This window comes from Microtus ochrogaster, chromosome 1 (genome assembly GCF_000317375.1).
Source record: "Microtus ochrogaster isolate Prairie Vole_2 chromosome 1, MicOch1.0, whole genome shotgun sequence".
Classification (NCBI taxonomy): domain Eukaryota; kingdom Metazoa; phylum Chordata; class Mammalia; order Rodentia; family Cricetidae; genus Microtus; species Microtus ochrogaster.
The window spans coordinates 87209032-87232859 of NC_022009.1; the positions used below are offsets into that span (position 1 = coordinate 87209032).

Here is a 23828-nt window from a genome sequence, read left to right on the forward strand (position 1 = left end):
AGGGAGGGAGAGGAGATTCTTTTTAGTTTGGGTGTCATATTGGCATATTTGGTATGGTTTAATATGAAATCCCATTCACACTGGTGGTGCTGTTTGGTGAGAATGCTAGAGAAGAGGCTGACTGGCAAAAGCAGCTCACTAAACATGGACTTCACAGGTTCTGTCACAGGTTATATGAGGAGTCTTGCCACGAGGTCCCGCCGAAACGAATTGGGCAGCCCTAGAGTTGCCTCCCTACCATGACAGACTGAACTGTGTGGTACCTGTGAGTGAACACGTCCTTCCTTTCCGTTCTCAGCTGGCTTGTCACAGCACTGTTGACACTCTGCCTCCGAGTGGACCTAGAAGGCTTCCAAAAGCCCCACTGGGACCCTCAGATGGGCTCAGTGGTGAACTAAATCCCCTATTTTTCTGCATTGAATTCAAATTTTTGTTTGCTAATAACTCAGACTTTCATATATGTTATATGATAGATACAAAATATTGTTAGAAGAGTAGCTCTAGGTTAGAAAGTGGACAATTTGTGACTTAGAGTTATTATTATGTTAATTAGGTAACTTTTAATATAGATCAGTTTACCAATTAGGAATGTGAAACTAGTAAAATTTATTCTGTTTATGAGACCATTAAAGGGGCTGGAAAAACTTTCAGCTGTTATGACTCTTTACTCCTCTTCCAGAAGGGTTTGGGTTCTCAGACCCACTTCTGGATCTCAAAGATGACGGGAGCTCCAGCTTCAGGAGATGCCGCAGCTCTGACTTCTGGGGGTGCCTGTGTGGGGCGTATGTAGATCCCCCACATTACATATAATTTAAAGTAATATTACATAGGTGCACTGAGGATAAAAATAAAATTAGCATGAAGTTTAAGAAGTACCACTTAGTTTATTTTGTCTATTGTGTAGAAATGCATTTGAACACCTAGTTTTAAAGAATAGACTCTTTAAAACTATTTAAAAATAAAAATATTTTATTTTATTTTTACTCATGTGTATATAGGATTGTCTCTGTGAATGTGTATGCAGGTGTCCAAGGAGGCCAGACAAGGATGCTGAAGTCCCAGGAAATGGGGCTACAGGTGGCTGCGAGCCCCTAGAGGTGGGTGGAAGCCTAACTCAAGTCCTTTAGGAGAATACCAGCTGCTCATAAATGCTGACCCTTCTCTCAGTAGAGGTTTTATCACCCCGAGAACTCACCGTAGATTTCTATGGAAACGTTGGCTCTTAAGCAAAACAAACGACTCTATCAGTCTAGTACTTGTTCGAAATAAAGCACTCCCAGTACAGCAATGAAGAGCACTCTGAGTGACAGATACACCAAGCAGCACACAGGTTTTAAGAACAATAACCACTCAAAGGCATTTTTTATAAGCTGCATACTTAGATATTTTAGCAACAAATAAAATGCTTCTTATGTAGGTCCATATAAACTTATGCTCATAAATTATTTTTCAAATCAAAATTTTGTTTGCAAAGTAATGTTTGAACTTAAATAATATGTAGTTTTAAGATTTATTGAATTAAACTTCCAGAAAAAAAATGATGCTTAACCATCATTCTCCTTAAAGTAATTCTAAGAAAGGAGTTTGATAGTATTTCATATAGCCAGGAAGATGTCGGGGCATGAACCACTAGCGAAGTGGTGAGAATATAGACGCTTTCTGTGCTTCCCCAACCAGGTGACAATGCATCCGTGCTCTGAGCATCTAACCCTTTGCTCTGACAACTAGGCAGGTATTCATATTTTCTGGTATTATAGTCAAGGAATAGCTCAACATTTTGTCGGGTTATTTAGCACCAACTCAGGTCACTCTTCAGACATTTGTCCAAGTAACTGGACCAAGGATATCTGCTGAAGCCTGGTCACACTCAGTGACCATCTTAGTCTTTGCAAAGCTCTGATTGGCAAGTGTGGAGCTGAGCAGACAGTGAATAAAAACACAGAACCGCTGAATTGGAACTCTTGGAATACTAAATAACCTGTATCCTGTTTCACATTTCAGTTGAGTCAAACCACTGAAAAGACCTTCCTCGAGAATTTAAAACACAGGGGAAAGGGAGAAAAGGGTATCACAAGCACAGAGGGGAAGAGGTAAGAGCTTTAAGCAAGATGGAGTTCTGGAAATACAGTTTATGGATATTCAACACTAAATTGCGATGGAGGAAACAGCTTGAATTTCAATAAACTAGTAGTCAAAAAGTTTGATATACTGTTATTTGAAAGCAACAATAAAAATAAATTAAAGATTTAAATTCAGAAGACAAATTAGTAAAATAAATGCAAGCTTAGAAAATGTTTCTGACTCCAGGAACTATGACAGATGTAAATTTCAGACAGCTTAATACTTTGAGAGAGGGAAAAGTTTATTTACTGTGATTTAATGAACAAATGGGTTCTGCCTCTTACTTTTCTGGTATCTGTGCATCCCATAGCTTTCTATTTTGTTTTTGTTTGCTTGACTTTAAATAGCTAATAAGTGATGGTAGACCAATCACAACTACAGATATAAAAACCACTGATATCAAAATTGTTTAGTTACTGTGAATATCAACTAGAAACCAAACACAGCACAAGACATGCCCCATGGGCTTACTTCATTCCTACAAAGTTATGAAAAAAAATAATAAAATAAAACTTTGATGTGTTGTTAACTCTTTAAATTTGGTAAAATTCTATTTTCTGGGTGTTGGCACTGGTTTTTTAGTTGCTGGTTTTATTTATTCCATTCTAATACGAGGTCACAAAGTGCAGCCCAGGTGGGCCTCGAACTAACTTTATTGCTACAGATAACTGAATTTTTGAGCATCTGCCCCAGTCACCCAACTCCTGGCAGTATAGGCATGTGCCACCATGCACAGCTCAAAGGAATTAGATCAATAGACTACAGTACTCATTAGTAAATAAAAAATTAAACTGTTGGTGTCAATCACAATGTATTTTGAGTGACATAAGATGTTTGAGAAGTTTCAACACACACCTAAAGGAAAAGGTTGCATATTCTGTGAAAAGCACGTTGGGAATAAGTGCTTTCATTTTGCTTAAAGCAACAACCATTAGATTACAGTTAAAGATAAACTCAGGGACAAACACCGCCCAAGGCATTGCTCTTGTGGGGAGAAGCTGTTGACTCAGCAGCATTGACTTTGTACTGGTAGTCTGCTGAGAGCAAGAATTGGGCTGCAAATCCAGGATGCCCTGTCAGAATTTCTACTGATATAGAGAGAGCAAATATGAAAGGCTCAAATGCTGAGGGAACAGTAGCAAGAGGTCACATAGTTCAGAGCATTGGCCCCACTGGTCCAATTTGGATGTGGCAGATGAAGCATGATAAAGCTTTTCTAGTCCAGTGCTTCTCAAACTTGAACTGCTTCAGAATCACCAGCAGTGTGATTGAATACAGATGTAGGGCTCCTCCTTTAGAGTTCCCATTTAAGTCGGACTTGGAATTCAAGGTTTTCCATTTCCTTGAAACCACCTTGTGAGAGACACACTGGAGCAGCATAATCTTTTCATTGCCAAGAAAATAAAGCTCAGCGAAATGACCATGCTGCCTTTGTTGAAGTGATGACTCCAAGACATTCTTTGCTAAATCACACGGGAACATGCAGGTTAGAAACTATTTCTTCCTGCTCTGATGCAATACTACTTAGGAACAGCTTATCTGGGCAATGAGGCCTGGGAAGTAGCAATTCCTTTGGATCCCTCTGTGTCTCTAAAGCAATTCATTTGAAATTTTTGGAGGAATACTTTCACAGTCTTGACTTAAAAATCACCCACTTGAAGTGATGTAAAAAGTGCAATTGACAGCCCAGCAGAATGTGGTCAGTTTTGTAGGGGGCTGTGGAGCATGCTGTACATTCAGAGGTCACAGGACAATTTGTGGTATTAACTCTCATCTCCACCAAGGGGATTCTGGGAACTGGAATCAGAGGACAGAATCCTGTGGCAAGCTCCTATACCCTGTGTGCTATTTTCCTGGATCTGAATCAGAATTTTTGGGAAAATGAAAATGATCTTAGCTAACTATCTACTGGATCACATTAATGTCTCAATCATCATTTGATTTTATTCCAAGTTTTTGTAAAATAATTGAATTGGGTAAAGGTATTAGGGAATATGCAGACCAAACAGGAGTAGTAGAGCAGGAGCCATTGGTAAAGCTAAGCAGGTGACAGAGTAGTCACTGGCCTATTCAATTCAATTTGCATACTGGATAAATAAAACCACCAGAAAATAATTTCAAGGATTCTTGTTGTTCTGTCCTTCTTCTTTGGAGCTTAATCAACCTTAAATTATAACAGAATTCCTAATCATTGAAAAATGGTTTTAAATTAGTTCTGCTAATAGACTCTGTATAGCCCTAAACACTGGACTCACTGTTATCACAAATGGCCCAGTGGTGTTTGTTTGTGTATCCAAACTGAGTGTCTCCCCAGCCGAATTTATCTTATAGCATATGCTTGCTGTCTGTCATTGCATACATTATTGGAATGGCAACCTACTATAGATTTCTAGAAATGCTTTATTCCAACAGATTGGTAGTATATACTTCTGAATAGATAAAATATTCACTTCAAAAAAACTATGGAGCACTAAGAACTGTACTTTTGCTATCTATTAACTAAAGTAGATAGCATACACTTACAAATCATGCCTATATGAGGCTTACAAGAACAAGCTTACCAAGACTAGGATACCCAGGTGTAGAAGGGTCTCCTCCTGGATTTAGCGTCACCATAAAGGTCTCAGAGCTAAGATCTTCAGACTGTGGTACATCACAAGGATCAGTGTAGAGAAGAGCACCTCCAAACCCAGCCTTTTCCAGTAAGGAAATCTAAATAAGGAGAGAAATATTTGAAAGCATTGTACACATTGGATATTCACAAGTCAATTCTTCCTTATTTTAGGCAAATAAAATAATTCAGAATTTTTTCAATGTTTTTCAAAAGTCATTTTAATTCTCTGTTTTTCAAAGTTTGAGCTGTGTGCTATTATTCTACTTTGATTTTTATCATTTCTATTAAATATTACACCCTAAAGAAACATTTTGTGGTTTTATAGAAATTGGCCCCCCAAAAACTCATAGTGAGTGGTGTTACTAGGCAATATAGCTAATTTTAGAGTTGGCATTACCTTGTTGGAGGAAGTAAATCACTGTGGAGGCAGGCTTTGCAGTCTTATATATGCTCAAGCCATACACAGTGTCTTTATTCACTTCCTGTTTCCTGTGGCCCAAGATGTTTTAATTCTTAGCTCCCTCTCAAGCACCATGTCTGCCTGCGTGCCGCCATGCTCCTTATCATGATGATAATGGACTAAACTTCTGAAACTGTAAGATGTCACCTCAATTAAATGTTGTCCTTTATAAAAGTTGCTGTGGTCATGGTGTCCCTTCCTCGAGATAGAAACTCTAATAGAGATAGTTTTATAGTCACACATCACCAAAAACTTTCAGAGCAGAAGCTCAAGACAGTGACCTAGAGGGAGGAACTGAAGAAAGGCTGTGGAGTGACACAGATTGCTGAGTATCATCCCCTAGATTGTTCAGCTACTTCTCTTAAAAAGCCCAGACCCACCTGCCCAAGGATGGTAATGCCTACATTGGGTTTGGCCCTCCTTGACTGATTATCAGGTAAGAAAATACCTCAATGATATGCCCATAGGCCAATCTTACAGAGGCAATTTTTAAATTGATATTCAAGTAAGTCTAGGTTTGTGTCAAGTCAACAAAAACACTTACTATACTTGTTACCATTAGTATATAAAAGAGCATGGGTAGTACATGGATGACATTTTTGTTTTATTATTTTAAATATGACATGCTCTGCTTATTCTTTGGAATAACATACATACAATGCATTTGAATTATTCCCCCATTTCTTCCAAATCATTCTTGATTTCCTGCGAAGTCCCATTCTAACTTCATGTCCTCAGTTTTGTTTTGATTTAATTTTTAATCACTTACTGAATTAAATTAGTGCTGTGCATACTTGAGCTTAGTTTCAGGTCAGCAAACACAGCTGCCCTGAGTTCACAATGCAGTGGTTCCGACTTGTGTAGAAGATATTCTTACACCCAATTCCTCCTTGTCGGTCAGTTCTTATACTCTTTCTATGATGTTTTCTGAGGCTTAGGGAAAGAGTGTGATATAGATGTCCCTTGTTTAAAAAGTAACCAAAGGTCTTGATAACTCTCTCTACCTCCTAGGCAATGTTTCTATATTGTTCATATCTGATTTCTTCCTCTGCTACAGACTTTCTCATTCTCTCTCTTCTTTAATAGTTCAAGAATTGCTACCTTTGCTAGTCTAACAGAGGATTCCCCTCCACACAGACTTTTGCTTTTGTTGAATGCTATTCTGCCTATTCTTCTGTCCTTCTCCAGAACAGAAAGTGCCCAGTATGATGAGGTTACATCTTCCAGAGGAAAGCCTGTTCTACCAACTTAAAATGAAAAACCACTTCTCAGGCTATTTGGAAATTAATTGCCTCAGTAAACCTTATAAGAACCTCCGTGATATTATTCAGGTTGGGTGCTCAGTCCCATCTGGGAGAGAGGGCTGTAAAAGAATTCCAAACAAACTCAGAAGACACCTGCTTGTGAAAACCCTTTGCTGTCTGATCCTGATTGAAACATTTGACAACAGCCCCAGGTTACCTTCTTCAAGATGCCTGATGGAAAGATGTATTCATTTTTAAAAGTGAACACGTATAGTTACAACAGGATAATGATATTGATATTTTCCAATGTTCTGATTTTTTGTTTGCTTAACCAATTTATGTTCATTATGCACCTTAGTGTGAATTAATATGATATGAGTAACAATAAACATAATTTGCTGGTTCTATTTGTTTTCCATCAGAGATAAAAGTAATTAGAGGCCATTAAGTCAATAAACAGTGAAAGATTAACATCCAGATTGAGTGTATATTTTTACTGATGATCCAGAGATTTGACTTAATACTCATAGTTTACTTTCCGATTACTGCTCATATTGTTTACTGAAGTGTGCAATGGACTAATGACAGTCACTGTGATCTTGACTAGACCCTGCTTTGAGGGCAGGATCAAGCTTCTTCTCCATACCACAGTTTGGGATACTAGTAAGCAATCAAGAGTATTGACTAAACCTGCAACTACCCAGAATCAGAACCAGGGTAATGAGGTGGTCTACCCCTTCTTCTACCCCATTTATCATCTGTTGGAGCAAGTGAAGGGGCACATCCTGAAGATCCAAAGCTGGAAGATCTTCACAACGTAAAGCAATAACAGGAAATGCAAGAGATACCACAATGAAGGCCCAATATCAACAGCACAGTTGAAACCAGAGGCCACAAACCACACCAATGACTCTTTGCAATGAATACTTGCAAGTAAAGATATATGGAATAAATGATATATTGTGTGACTTACTGTGTTATACTGCAGTTTCCATGATGAGACGTTTCTTTCTAATTTTATTTTATTTTATTTGGGAGTGAGTGGTTGCAAGGACAGAGGGTGGCTCTTAAGGGACAGGGAGATGAATAGGACTAAGATGCATGATGTGAAAGACACAAAAAATCAATAAAAAGAAAGTTTAGAAAATAACAAAAAGCAAGGTTTCATTGGCTAAGTTAAACCTGTCCCGCGTCAGTGAGTCTGCTCAGAATTATGTGAGGTTGAGACCTCCCACAGTCAGCTAGTTGGACTCATTCACTGGGCATCATCTACATGCCAGGCACAGTCACGGACAGCAGCAGAACGCCAATGCCACGGAATGCACATTGCATCACTCTATGGGTTATCCCTTACTTTTAGCTGCTACACCTGAGATAGCTTGGAAAGGAATTCTAGACACACAGAAATCACAGTTTAGCCACATTTTTTTCTCTTTGTGGGCTCTGTTCGCTGCCGGTAAGCAGGGAGGCAGAGGCAGATGAATTTCTGTGAGTTCAAGCCCAGCCTGGTCTATAAGAGCTAGTTCCAGGACAGACTCCAAAGCTACAGAGAAACCATGTCTCAAAAACAAAACAAAACAAAAAGAGAGAGGTCTTTCTGATTCACCATTAGCAGCAAAAAACTGCCCAACAGAGGCTTCCTGGTTAGCCAGCACAAATGGCTATGACTCTTTTGGCAGGTCTGGCTACTGAGCACTTGAAATGGGGTTTGTGTGCCTAAGTCTTGTATGCTTGCTCCAGGTTTGAAGGAAAGCAGCTGAGACTATGCCTGCAGCTCAGTGCCCCTGCACCCGGTAGGGCAGGTGGTAGGATTGGGTCTGCTAGGAATGCACAGGCAAGAACATGGCGCATTCCTGCCGTAATACACAGAGATATGTCCAGGCCATGCTGTGCGGTGCATGACATATTCAGCTTTTACTCAGATAAAAAGGGTTTATATGCTTCACGGTGCTAATCAGAGTTGAGGTGGGGAGGATGGCTCCCACCCAACAGTCACAGAGCTGATGGTAAACTACCTCCACCATATCGAAAGCCCAAGAGAAGCAGAGCCAACCTCGGTGACCAAGTTGCTTACCATTTTAAAAGTGCTCCTGGGCAGAATATTATTACAGATATGCAATGAAGGCAGATTCAGATTTAAAAAAAGAACTTTAAATGGGTCAACAAGTTGGATAAATGTATACAAGCTTGAGAGAGATAATAAAAATAATATAGACAGTTATAAAAAGGAGTAAATCATTAAAAAAAAACAAAGTCTTTAAAGAGACCACAGTATAGACAGTCATAGATTAAAGAAGTAAAGAAAAATAAGATATGTAAAGATGAAAATTATACAGAGCGTCTGAATTATGTATACTATTGTGTTTTCTTTAAATTTTTTGACCTTGAATGAGCTAAGTGCAGAGAGATTTTTGATTCTGGGGACTGCTAAGCCAAAGCAACGTATATTTTAAAAAGTATTTTGACTTCAAAATTTGGGTCTAATGATATGTTGCTCTGGAAAAGTGGTTCTACTTTTGTTTTCACAGAGGATGAGAACATGTGAATTCCTTCCAGACCAATGTGGTTTAAATGATCAAGACCTGCTTGAAAGGTTGCTATTAACCCCAAAATTACTTCACCCAACAAAAAGCAGGAAGCAGTTTGGATAGAACTATTCATAAATTCTTACATATTGTTTATGAATGGTTGTTTACATTTAAAGGGGAATATGCTATAGAGATGGATACTTTGCATTGGTTTGGATCTTGGTCTGTTGATACAAATTTAAGGTCAATTTTGTTATATGTCTATATGTCTATTTTTGCTCTTGATTAAGGATTTATATTTGTGCAGCTCATTTAAAATGTAGTATATAATTAGAAAATACAGATTAATAGATAATCATAGTCAATCCTATAGTCATACTAGCTAGGTTTTATAGATATATCAAGATATATTGAAGTTAGATAGGTAATCTTCAAACCTTTCAAAGACCTACAGAATATGGCATTTAAAATGTTTTAAGAATTTAGGACTTTTCGTGACAATCAGATACCTCTGCTCCTGGAAACATCAATTACTTCAAGAAGAAGATGGGTTTCAAAGAGGCTCCTTATGGAGCTTTTTAGCCATTTGGGCAAGAAACTGTTCCTGCCTGGACTGCTTGATGGTATGCTGTATGAACTGTACATGCAGGACTCACAGAAAAAATGCCTGCTGAACTTGCCTAAAGGTGAGATGGTTCTTCAGGGGTCCTGCTTTATTAAAGAATCTAGAAGACATTCTGGAGGACACAAAAGAAAGCAACTGGTAGATATTTGTCATTACAAGACAGAAAAGATCTTCAGTTTCCTGCTACATGGGAAAAGTCTGCCAGAAACTATAGGCCTATAGACTGAAGATGGATGCCCTAATGTTACATAGGAACTTTGGGTGACTGTCCAGGCAGGGAGATGTCTTTCTCAATTCTAAAGTTCTAAAGTTTTGGAAGTTGTTTACAATATACTTCCTATTAACTTATATAATATTATATCATTCTGGAGTCTTTGATGAAATTGCAGAATAGATGTTTATAGTTTTCCTTAGTAATGATAAAAGATAAAATAGATATAAATTTTATAACTGTAATCCTTGCTTAATACCTGTTTTGTTGTATGTAATTTTACTATGTTAGAATTAAAACCTTCCTTTTTATTTAGATAGAAAAGGAAAAGTGGTGTGGAAAGTCCTTCTGCATATGTGTTGTTATTATTGGTTAATGAATAAATCTGTTTTGCTAGTACTGTAGCTGAATAGAGCCAGGTGAGAAAACTAAACTGAATACTGGGAGAAAGAAGGCAGAGTCAATGGGATGCTATGTAGCCACCTCAGGGGATGGATGCACCAGAACCTTGCTGGTATCCCATAAGCCTTGTGTTAAAATATAAAATATTGGAAATGGGTTAATTTAAGAAATAAGAGTTAGTCAGAAATATGATTAAGTTATTGGTCAAATGGTAATGCAATTAATATAGTTTCTGTGTGGTTATTTCATTTCTGAGCCACTGGGAAGCAAGTGAGTGGCCTCTGCCTACACATCTATCTATCTATCTATCTATCTATCTATCTATCTATCTATCTATCTATCTATCCATCCATCCATCCATCCATCCATCCATCTATCTATCTATCTATCTATCTATCTATCTATCTATCTATCTATCTATTCATCTATACCATCTATATGACAATATGCTTTCCATGAAAATAGAAATAGTAAAACCAACTTTCTTTTTACATATTATATCCTTTGGTTTAACACAAAGAGCCCATTTTACTACACAGTTCTAAATATTTTGACCTGTGACCTTCATTTTGAAGAGACAACACAAGTTCATCTACTTCAAAGTTCTTGCCTGACTTTCACAGTATCTTCTTATGATTGCTGTTACTGATACAGAAGTCAGACTAGTCACTAAGGAATTCCTCAGGTGTCCTGAGACACATTCAAATTTTTATAACAGGTATCTTAGCTACTTTTCATATTGTTGTGATTAATAATTCCAGTGAAAGCTAATTAAGAAGAAGGGCTTATTTTCATTCACAATTTAAAGGTTATAGCATACCATGGGTGGGAAGTAACAAATAAGGAGAAGCAAAGAGCTGTTCATATGGCATCAAAAAATCAAGAAGCACACAGTGATGAATACACATATTTGGCTCATTTTCTCATTGTTACACAGAAGAGATCATAACTCAGGGAATGGTTCCACTCACAGTAGACTTGTCTTTCCAACTTAATTATCTGAATCTGAGTAATCTTTCATATGAATGCTCTGAGTTCTGTCAGTTAATTTTAACTCTTATCAAGTTTACACTTGAGAGTAACCATCTACCAAGATGAATTAAGCTTTTTAAAACTAAGTTATATCTTCATTGGTACATTTATGCTACCACATTATAGAAACCCACATTTTAAGGTATGTGCTGTGTCAGTAATAACTTAATTAATTAAATTTTAATTAATATTTAATGAATTTTAATTGATTGATTTAATTAATATTTCATTAATAATACTTATTAACTAATGAGTGATTGAATGAATGAATGTTTCATGCACGCACATTCATAGTGTATATATTGAAATTATCCTACAGCCATGTTATTTTGTTCTGTTGTTTACACAATAGGACCAAGAAGCTAGCATAATATATTTTGTTGTGGAATTTATAGATACTGTTACAGTGTGACTATAAGTATTAAACCAAATTATTTTTAAATTTTAGGGATCAAAACATTTTATTAAATGTGTTACATTCTCTCTTTATCATTCTTTAAAATACAAATTAAAAATAGTTTTATTCTGATTTAGTTTACATTTTGCTCTTGAAATGTAGAGACAGACTGGAGGTAATTTGCCTAGAAGGCTTTGACATTGTGAGTTTTGTCTCCCTGACAAAGCCTTATACATGAATGTATTGGCCATTTCAAGGTTGCTGATCCAATACATCATATTACAGGCCACATTTATACATTTCTTGTTGTGCTCAGTATACAATCAATTGCCAAGTAATCAAATGCCAATTGACAGTACCAGTTCATAGTCAGATAATGGGTTAGAAATGTCTTACAGGACTTTAAGTTTCCCAGGAATTATTCTACTGTTGAGAATAGTAGTCAATATATGTTTGCAATCACTGCTGTGAACAGGTAGAATCTCGAAATTGAGGAAGTATATAATTTTAGATACCCAGGGAAAATCAGACAATGAATTCAAATGAATGGTTACAAGAAAAGGAGCCTATTTTGGTTTCTGTTATATCTTATACTTCTTTTCAATCTTTCAACTGAGTATCTTTTATTTTCCAGTTGTTATTTTTTTATATAACTCACTACTACAATGTCTAGTAAGAAAGTGTAATTCGAATCCAGCAGCTGAGTTCAGCCATCCTCCTGAATTGTCAACCTATCCTTTCATTTTGGAACATGCTACCCTTGTACTTTTGATTTGATTTGCACAAAATTCAAGGTATTTTCAGAATTCCAGAGTCATTTAAAGCATCAAAGGATGATGGTTCTGTTTTTCATCCTTCAACACCTTTAGAGCCTTGGTATTACCACAGCTTTTTGAGGTTTCATATGGGAAACATGGTAATAATATACAAAGGCTGTAGTTCAACAGATAGCTCTTACGAGCTGAGGAGGGTTTCCTCCAAACTCATATGATGAAATTCTCACATTCAGCACACGTTAAAATGCATCAACTATTAAAGGTAGAACCTACAGCAATGTCATTAATATTCACACAAGTCAAATGAGTGGACACTAGTCCCAAAGTCTTAGCTTCCTGACAAAGTAGAAGGAACGGGAGAGATTAAATTGTTAGAAAAGTATTTGTTGCACAATTCTGAGAATCCACTCTCCTCTGCCCAATTGCAAAAGCTGGGTGTGGTTGCATATAGCATATGTTTATAATCCCAGTGTTAGGGATGTGGGTGCGTTCATTGGCCAGCACTTAGTTCACCAGGAAAGCCTTAGGCCCTGTACATACCTTCCTCAAAATACCTAAAAGATCACACCCCAGGAATAACATGTTATTTTTCCTTGCTTCAATAGTTACACACTCCTACCTGGATAACAACTCACACACATACACAAACACACACAGACAAATGCATGCAAAGGCACATGAACAAATGCATATAGAATGCACAGACTCACACACAAGAACAACTGTACATACATGCACATACCATACACACATACATACACACATTCCAATCATCATAAGATAGGGACAGTGGAAACACTTGAGAACACAGGGAAATGGGAGCCAACTGAAATCTAAGGAGAAAAAGCACAGAAAAAATAAATAAAAAAAACATGTCAATAATTTAGTAGGCAAATTTCTTATAAAATTAATTTCTACTCTTACATAACCCAAGCTGTGGCATGTTGTTATAGCAACCCAAGGAGAGGTATCAGGTAAGCACAGACAAAGATTCAGGAAACAGGTGTATCACTATCTTCTGAGTCAGGTTAATAAATCATCATGGATTTATTTCACATCTACTGTGGGCCAGGTGCTGACTTTAAGTCTTTCACTGATTCATAATCAGATCACTTGAATTCTCATTATAGCTGCTAAAACCCTGACTATTGAAGTCTATGCAAAATGACCAAAGCTACCATGTAGTAATGTTCAGGACTAAACAGGAGTTTCCCCAATTCAATCTGTACATTTTTCTACTGCACTACATCTTTGTTTTTTAGTTTTACATCATCTTGATATAGCTAGAGTCATTTGGGAAGAGGGAATCTCAATTGAGAACATACGTGCACTTGATTTGCCTCTGAGAAAGCTTTTAGGGCATTTTTTGATTGATAACTGAAATGGAAATGCCTAGCTGACTGGGGGTGGTTATAGCCATAGACATTTGGTCCTGTGTTCTAGAAGAAAGAAGACTGAGCAGGTCATGAAAAACAAGACAGTAAGTAGCACTCTTCTAGGGTCTCTGTATCAGACCTTGACTCTAGGTTTCGGCCTTAAGTTCCTGCCTTGACTTCCCTTCAACTATAAAATGTAATAAAACCTTTCTTCTACAAGTTGATTGTGGTCTTGTTAGTGCAGCCTTCGAAACCCCAGCTAAGACGATGTTTTTGCTTCAGTAATATAAGCATAATTTAAACAAACATTAACTAGAGGACACATTTATAAAACACTGATGGTTCCTGCTGTGTCCTGTTTTATAAAATCTGGGCAGTTTATTTGAACAATCTAAACAAGCATGCAATTCTCAAAGTACTGATAGTCTTATTAGAAATGTTCTTTTGTGGTGATTAATAAATGTTAAAAGAATATACTAAAATATTTTGTAACCTGACCATAGTATTTTAAAACATGAATCTGACCTGGGTACAGTGGTGCATGTTTGTAATATCAGTCAGTATTTGGTGGTGGAGACAGAAGGACACCCTCAATAACATTGCAAAAACTCAGCATGGATTACATGAGACCCTGTCTCCAAAGAATAAATAATGGATGTGCTGGTGCATGCCTTTAACCACAGAACTCAGGAGCCAGAAGCGGAAGATCTCTGTAAGTCTGAAGTCAACATGGTCTACAGAGAGAATTCTAGGCCAGAAAGGGCTATGTAGTGAATTCCTGTCTCAAACAAACAAAAAAAAAAGACACGAAACAAAACAAGAAAACACTGAATAATAAACTAGTATATAATATAAATAAAATACTATAAGTCTTATATGTTGTAATAAATTTTTATTTTATACATGCAAATTAAATAGTGCTTATTAGACGAAAACTAAAAAAGTGTTATAAATAACATGTCACTTTGTAAATAGCTGTCTTTACTTGAAGAACCGATGGCTCACATTTTATTACAGAAATTCCTGTGATTGTCCTTCCTGCAGGCGGCCATGCATTTGGCCTTTACTCATGTATTGTATTGAAAAGATGACACTAAATAGGTCTGAGGAGCCTTAATTGCTTTGCTATGTTTCCGAAATAAACTCGCTTTTTTGTTATCTAGAAAAAGACCATTATGTAAGACAATTTCCTGCAATCAGACAGAGTGCACCAGAGGATGATCACACCATTCTTCTTAGAAATCACTCTGTACCTTAAGTTGTGATTTCAAATTGCTGTACGTGATGCATAAAGACTTATTTCAACAATCCCAGTGACATTAACAAGAAGTGACTTCTCTTCTTTCCTGGAGAAACCTTCAAGTCATTGGAAAGTTAATATTACTGCAAAGGTTGAAACAAAATTTTTCAGTTTGTATCATCACAATTGAAGAAAAGGGGAAAGGAAGGAAAGAATAATGATCAGGATGAAGGTAAGGGGGCAAGGAGGCATCCCTATGTATTATCTCATTAAAAAGATTCTTGCATTCTAGCTTCATTTTAACCTGGAAAACTCTATCACAAAAATGAAGCAAACATGGCATAAAGATAACCAGGTTAAGACCACTCTGCTATTAGTAGCAGATTTCAGACTGAAGAAATTTTCCCTAAAATTTACTATTTGTGCCTTTCCCTTTCAATATCCACATTGCTGCTAGATAATGAGAAAGTACTAATATGATCTTAAATTTTATTATTTAAAAATAAGAACATGTTTTGACATCTTTTGCAGCATTTGGTGCATGGACAAATTCCATTTAAAAATGGACATTACTTTCAGTCATCATTATTAAAGCACTCAATGCAGTAATAAAGCTAAGGGCACTTGCCTGTCACAATTCATTCATTCCTCAGAGCCGGTGCTGTGAGGGAGGACACATTAGCAGCTGCATGCAGTTTTTCTCCATCTCTAGATATGGTACGGTTTGTAAGTAATGCAAAGCATGTTCAGAAGAGACAGAAAGGCGCATTACTACTTTACATAGAGAGATTGCATCATAAACTAATCACTTAATTTAGTAGCATCTGTCTTTAGTGCTTAGGTTTGTGTGTGGGAGAGAGGATGGGACCAGAAATAGGAGACTAGAGCTAATCTTGTAGACTGGCATGGTGGTGTACACCTGAGATTATATAATTTTCTGACTCAATAAAAAATAAGAGAAAAGTTACAGTTCATTTACATTTCTTACTTAAATGTATACTTTAAAGACAGGAGGAATGGGGAGAATTTCAGGGGCTGTAACTAATCAACACCTCCCTTCTGTATTTACCTTCCCCACTTCCTAATCAGATCCCCTGTATCCTGCTGTTTTCTCTCCTTATTGTTCCCATCTATCCTGGGAATGATACCATTTTGCTTGTCTTGTTTCTGCAGTTATGTGGGGATACACAGTCATATATGAAGACTTGAAGCTATAAGCCTATAAGACAAAAATTAGTTTCTGGATATATTTACTGATATAAATGATCATCTGAATATCTTTGATGCATATGGGAGTGAAATATTCAGTATTTTCTTTCATATTGCTTACAAAAAAACTTTTCTGTAACTGAAATACTAAAGAGAACCCTCAATATTCTTATATTGAAAGGAACTTCCTTGTTGCCATATGGTCTTCGTCTTCTTGCTTTTAGCATTATAGATCTTATGAAGATAAAGGACATGGTATCTGCCTACCAGTCACACATAATAATTAACAAAGTCAAAGGGAGTCAAATGGCTGAAGAATTTTACACTCTATAAAATTCTACCTGAAATGTGAATTTTATTTTTTCTATCTCATTAGTTATTTTAGTGGTGATAAATAAATAAAGAAGAGGAAAAGAGATGGGCAGTTAATGGAGATACATTTTTTTTTCAATTAATCATAGAGGAGTCTATGCCAGCAAAGGAAAAGAAAATTCTTATTATGAGATAAGTTGTCTAGAGATAAAAGTTACAAAATTATTTGGTAATATTTCTGAAAGTCAGTGGTCACAGGGAACTGATTTTCCACCAGGAACCATACCTACCAGGCCATATCTTCTTCTCAGTCCATGTGAAATCACAAATCAAAATCACTAGTCCCAAGGTCTTCCAAACTATGTGAATATTTTCGAAACCATATTAAATAAAAAATATTTTTTTATTTAACAATTCTTCCACTTAAACATCACTTAATATCTTTAAAACTAGTGTAATTATTTCCCATGTTTCTCCTTCCAATCAGCCAAATACTATTTTAATTGCATTTTTTTTTCATTTTTCTTTACTTTTAAAGCATAGTTTACTACAAATATTTTTATCTTTTCTTAATATTAGTTCATTCAATTATATAGGATGAGGAAGACGTGAACAGTTAAAGGATACTATTGTTTCTGGACATTCTGTAATTTTTTACAGGTTTCAAATTCCAAGTGAAATTCATGTTAGGAAATGAATCAGAGCTCAGTCTCCACATTACACTTTCTGCTTTGCTAGTTAGAAAGATCAATAGTCACTGAGAAAGTTAGAGACTATGTGCCCCTGTCTCTGGTGTTTGCAGGTCACCCCTCATTGCCTTTGCCATTCCATCTGACTGGAACTGGCAAGCAGGCAAGCAGGACATGCTTCCTGAACATTAGTGTTAGCTTTGCCACTTTCCTAGCTCAAAAGGGCTTTTAAATGTGAGAGCAAGCTAATTCCCTTCGCAGTGAAGGGATCAGTCATCTCCATGATGTTTTTCTCATTCAGATAGTAAATGTTACTTTAGGAATTAAGGGAGAAAAAGTCTATTTGACCTTGATTTTCCATCACAAGTGTTCAGGGACACAATCTTAATTATTATTTCGATAGATTGTCCTAGAAACTGAGACATCTACCACAAGCCTGTTATCCCTACCATTTCTCCTGTTCCAGATCTGTGTTGAAATAGAATTTTAGATAGAGAACACAGACACAGTAGTGCCTAGGTGCACAGAAGTTAAAAAATTATACCATAGATACATCCTCAATAGCATTTTCTAAAGAAAAGTTGAACCAACGAGAACCAGCTAAGAAATGCTGACACGTATGGAAGAGAGAAACTGATTTTGTGATTCAATTCTTTCCTGGTGACTAAACCACAATGGTTCTCTTGCCACGGAAGGAGGAACTATTAATATGATGGGAATAGTAACATACTTAAGAACAGGCTGCATGCACAGGGTAGATAGCCAACACAAAACTAATTTAATACCAATTTCGAAGAACATTTTGTCCCTACTGTCTTTGGGCTTTATTTATATTACTGATCCTTTTGCTAATATATTTTCCAATTTGTGTTTTATGGGTTTTTGTGACTCTTCTGTTTCTTTCTTTAAATTCTTGTTTACTCGGTTTATTTGTATTTTAATTTGCCAATTTTCTAAAGGGAGAGAAGAAAGGTGTGGAGTTAGATGGGTGACTAGCTGGGGAAGATATTGGTGGGGTTGGGGGAAAGGAAATATGATCCCAAAATAATTTCTCAAAAAATTCCAATAAAATATCTCAACAAAATTGAAAATATGATACCCCAGATACTTTTATTACTAATAATTTCTATATGTATTAGACCTTGGGATGTACCATACAAACCTGATCGTTCTGTAAATTTTAATAGGGATTTTAAAAGACAAGAAAGACATGAATTTGAAAGGAAACAAGAGTGTGTATAGGAGAGAAGGAAGATAGGGAAAGAAGAAATGATGTAATTATAGTATAATTTCCAAACTAAAAGAAATAATTTTTAAAGTAGAACTATTCTTAATAATATTTTACTTTAAAATTGAATTTGTAGTTTAAATAATTGACTTGCATCATTTCACTTTCACAACTATTCTTGGAGATTTGGAAAATATTCTCTTTTTTTCTTAAACATTGCTTTTATCTCAGTTCAGATTCCTAGCAAGGGCTTCCAATACTCAGACTGAATGAGCATCAATATAACAGAACAATGTATAATTACCATACAGTGTTGAATGATAGTTAGTTGCTGGTGCCTTTCGCCTCTTCAAAAGGAGGATTATGTACAGTAGAATTTTCTTATTCACAGTCTTGGGGTTTACATTAATAGTCACAAACCTTGCCCAAATTCTATATATTTTTTTATTTTTTAAATTTATTTATTTATTAAGGATTTCTGCCTCCTCCCCGCCACTGCCTCCCATTTCCCTCCCCCTCCCCCGATCAAGTCCCCCTCCCTCATCAGCTTGAAAAGCAATCAGGGTTCCCTGACCTGTGAAAAGTCCAAGGAACCCCCACCTCCATCCAGGTCTAGTAAGGTGAGCATCCAAACCGCCGAGGCCCCCACAAAGCCAGTACGTGCAGTAGGATCAAAAACCCATTGCCATTGTTCTTGAGTTCTCAGTAGTCCTCATTGTCCGCTATGTTCGGCAAGTCCGGGTTTATCCTATGCTTTTTCAGACTCAGGCCAGCTGGCCTTGGTGAGTTCCCAATAGAACATCCGAACATATAGGCATCCTCCTGAATATTAACCTTCATCAGGCGATGAAAGGAGACAGAGACAGAGACCCACATTGGAGCACCTGACAGAAATCTCGAGGTCCAAATCAGGAGCAGAAGGAGAGAGAGCACGAGCAAGGAACTCAGGACCGCAAGGGGTATACCCACACACTGAGACAATGGGGATGTTCTATCGGGAACTCACCAAATTCTATATTTAATAAGTACCTTCCCCTCTTTATTTGTTTACCCATTCTCATCACACCAATAGATAAAAATCATAGCTAATTGAGTGTACCTTAGCATTCACATTCATATGCAGTGAAATAGAAACGTGCAGTAGGGAAATTGGAATTAACCACACTTCAAGAATACAAAACAGAAAAGCCAGCTTCATGGAATCTGTGGCAGAATATTAAATATTTTTTTATATACTGTGCTAATGCATACAAAGTAATGTCATTACTTTGAACTGATGCAACCTCAGAGTAAATATATACTATTGTTCTTCATTTTACTTGAACTTAAAAATGGTCCAATAAATCACCTGGTGATAGATTAAAGAAAATGAAAATTTAACCAAGATGAAAATAACAAATTACTTAGGTCATTAAGACATAAGTTATTCTGCTATAGCATGTTTTTTCATATTAAAAAAACTGATCATTCACATTCTAAAAGTGTTTTCGTGGTTAAGTGTAGGTGATGTGGCATGATCTAATTTAAATAAATCAAAAATAAAAGTACACAATATACAATTGAGAGACAGATCTGAGCTTCCTCGAGAGTCAGCAGTTCAGAAAGGAAATAGGAAAGCTGAAGTGAGAAACAGGGAGTTCCAGAAGAGACTGTAAAGATTTGAGCAACCCTAAAGACTGAAATACTCAATTATTTTAACTTTGAAGTTAGATAGAACTGACATAAAAAAACACAAAGTTGAAAATGGGTAAGTTCTCTTTAAAATTTTGTTGCATTGTTGCTTCAAAGTCTAAAGAAAGTTACAAATTACTTTTACGTTTCTCAATCAAATGTTACCATATACATGCACAGTAATTCTCAGCTTAATGTTATCATATTTGTGCATAGCAGTCTTCACCCTCCAATAAGCTGTATCCAAGATCCAGCAATCTGACAACAAAGGTGGAGGGTGAAAACGTTTGCTTAGAAATATCACATCTCAGAGTGTAGCAAGCTTTTATTTCTATCTACCCATGGCTCCTCAAGGTGCTGATAAGAGGAAGTACAATAAAACCTAAGTCCACGAAGTAACTGTAAAATCCAGCAGTTAGATATGGGTATGTATGTAAATATATAAAACCTCAGAAAAGATGATTTTTCTTGCAGAACTGTCTTTATGCGTTTGTTGGGTAGGATACTTTTCATCAGGTTATCTCTAATTTTGCTAACTTTTGTACATCTTACCACATAACATTATAATAATAATATTCACTATCCATTGGTCATCCATATTTCCCATCAATGCTGTGCTTTCTTGTGTTAGTTATATATATACATATATTTATGTATATATATATATATGAAATAAATACTGTAGATGGACATCTACAGTAGACTCAGCTAGTTTGTAATTGAAACACTATTAGCTATTTAAATACAGTCTTGGTACAGGACAACAGCTAGTCAGAGGCAGGGTTTAATTCATTGGAAGATGACAAAGCACAGAAACTTGATCTTTGATATACAGAAAGCAATAAGAAATAAAAGGAATAATTTTTCATTTTTAAATATGAATAATTATTAAGAACTCAAAGTTATAATATACTCAATTCTTTAGAAATTTCTTTACTGTCCATGGTATGTACTACTACAATATTCAAAGTTTTGAAATTTGGTCTGCATGACATCACAGGATTTAAAAGTAAGAAATGAGAGGTAATTGATTATACTTAAAGTGAATGGTGAATAAAAATTAATCAAAGAAGACATTTCTGTTCTGCTTCCATAAGACTTAATTGTAAATAATATAAATTTGAATAGATAGATGACATAAATATATGTATATGAGAGGTGGTAAAAATATAGATGATAAATTGATTTGATAATTAGGTAGACAGATAGACAGAAAAACAGACAAACATACAAACAGGTGGATGGATACAGAAAAGATATAATGAAAATCCACTTACCACTAATTTAACTATTGTTCAATAAACACTTATGTGGATCAAAAAATATTCTCAGAACTGGGAAGTAAAAATTATCAATTAACATGCAATTATTTCTAGCCAGTGACTAAGAGAAATAATAAATAGATTCAAGTCTTCAAATTCCACCATGTGTGGTAATGTCAGATTTTTACAAATAATAAATTAATACTCTTTTAAGGTGAAAAATATATACATAATTTCTCTGAAAACTAATGGACATAAATTTGCATTATTAGTAAAGTGTCAAAGATAAAAACAACAAAGTAAGTCTATAAATGAATATGTTTCTGTCAATTATCAATATGAAGTCCCCAGACTGCAGTGAAGTAACTAACACAAGAAAGCACAGCATTGATGGGAAATACGGATGACCAATGGATAGTGAATATTATTATTATAATGTTATGTGGTAAAACGTACAAAAGTTAGCAAAATTAGAGATAACCTGATAAAGTGTCCTACCCAACAAACGCATAAAGACAGTTCTGCAAGAGAAATCATCTTTTCTGAGGTTTTAGTAACTGGTTTACAAATGTTATGCTCTGAAGTAGCTCATGAACGGTTTCTAGAACAGGCATTTATTTCCAGGAAAAATTCATATTCTTTATTAGTATTTTACTCTGGTGACTTCAGCTGGTTACTTGCTTAGCAGATCATGATAAAAACAGATTGGAGTTCCATGCTGAAAGCATCCTTGTTTACTGACTTTTTTCTGTAAGCCATTCCTTTAAAACAATCAGTGAGCATTTTCTTATAAAGGCTCAAATATGAATGGATTAGATTTTGAGGGCATACTGGCTTTGTTGTAACTCCTTGTTCTGGGGAATGTTTCACACAAAAAAAGCTATAGGGGCATTCATTAAACCCTGGAAGGAAGATAGGGCGTTGTTTCTCAGGTAAATTAAATGCAGCTGATCAGCCAGGGTGACAGGTGGACCATGCAGTTGTATGAATGGCATGAAAGCATGAAGGAGGATGAGTGCTTGATGTGGAGTGGTTAAATGGTATACTGCATCCAAACCCAGTCTTAGAGACCCAGTTTAGGAAGCTTGAGTCAGAACCACCTTTGCTGAAGCCTGTGTTTAAACTCCTTTATGATGTCTACAATTAATATAGAAGTACTCTAAGAACTTTTCCTGACTTCTGAACAATAGAGCTTGTGTTTGTGGAATTGTTCCATCCACTATTGGATGTGGAATCCTTTCTTCTGAACATTTCATTTAATATCTGAAACATAAAATAACCATATGAGGAATGAAAATTTCCTACATGCTTCCAATGAGGTACTGGTGGCAGAACATTGTCATATACTTGCAGTTAGAGACTTATCTTTACATGAGTCTGATATAGTTCATAGTATAATGAAAGCAGCCATACAGATTTGATCACAGTTTAGATGAGCAAATAAGGAAAAAAATTTCTCAAAAGAAAGAAAGAAACCAAAGGAGTTTTCCTGTGGTAACTGAATCTAGAGTAAGTCTGAAATCTTTTATTCCAAAAGGAAGTGTGTTCAAAGGAGAACACATAACACTGCATGGATATAGCAGAGAAAGTAGCATGATTTGGCATGAGAGTTATCAGTTGAACTTTGAATGATAATAAATGGTAGGGAATGACGAAGGTTAATATTAGACAGGTCATAGATCCAATGTATAAATAAATATATCTTTATGATGCCTTTAGGAGTATTCTTTGTCTCAAATGTGTTTCTGCATCATATAAAATATGTGTATTAAATAGAAATAATAAGTTTTCTATTGAAAAGTGGAGGTACTGTAATTCATTATAATCTATTATAATGTGTGTGTATATGATTATGTGTGTGAATGAGTGTGTGCAAGTTAATGTATCCATGCCTGTGCCTATGCATGTGGTTAGAGTTGAGATGGCTGTCATGGTTTCTCACTCTCTGCCTTATTTTTTGATGCAGTCTCTTTACTAAACTGTAGTTCATCAGGTGACCAGAGTGGGCTCCCATGAGCTCCAGGGATTCACCTGATTCTGCCCATACTTAGCATGTTATATGGGAATCTGAAAACTGTTCTTCATTGCACAGAAACCACTCTACTGAAGCATCTCTTATATACCGCTAGGTATAAATAAAAGAATGGGCTCAAAGTTTCTAAACATTAAGTAATGGTAAAGAGATGGAAATTAGTTTTACCTCAAAAGTATACTACCGTGTAGATACAGCAACACAAAACATTGTTGAGGGTTTACTGGATATTATCAACATATGCAAATTGTTTGGTCACTATCTGACTGATGACTGTAGACACAATGTGAATTAAAGTCTTTTGCTTTTGTCCCATGCCTTCCCCATCTGGGTGATCCATATCCGCAGGAACAAAAAACCAAAATGAAACCTCCATCTCTTAAGTTACTCCTTACCAGG

The 23828-nt window shown here is 36.0% G+C and overlaps 1 protein-coding gene across 1 annotated transcript in view; it reads right to left on the reverse strand.

Moving 5' to 3' along the window:
• The window catches only part of Naaladl2 (N-acetylated alpha-linked acidic dipeptidase like 2), a 1189909-nt gene that overhangs the window by 464004 nt on the left and 702077 nt on the right, over positions 1-23828 (reverse strand). Inside the window, exon 6 of the mRNA XM_026789752.1 lies at positions 4683-4833. Coding sequence (XP_026645553.1) covers positions 4683-4833 — 151 coding nt within the window. The remainder of the gene's footprint in view (positions 1-4682; positions 4834-23828) is intronic.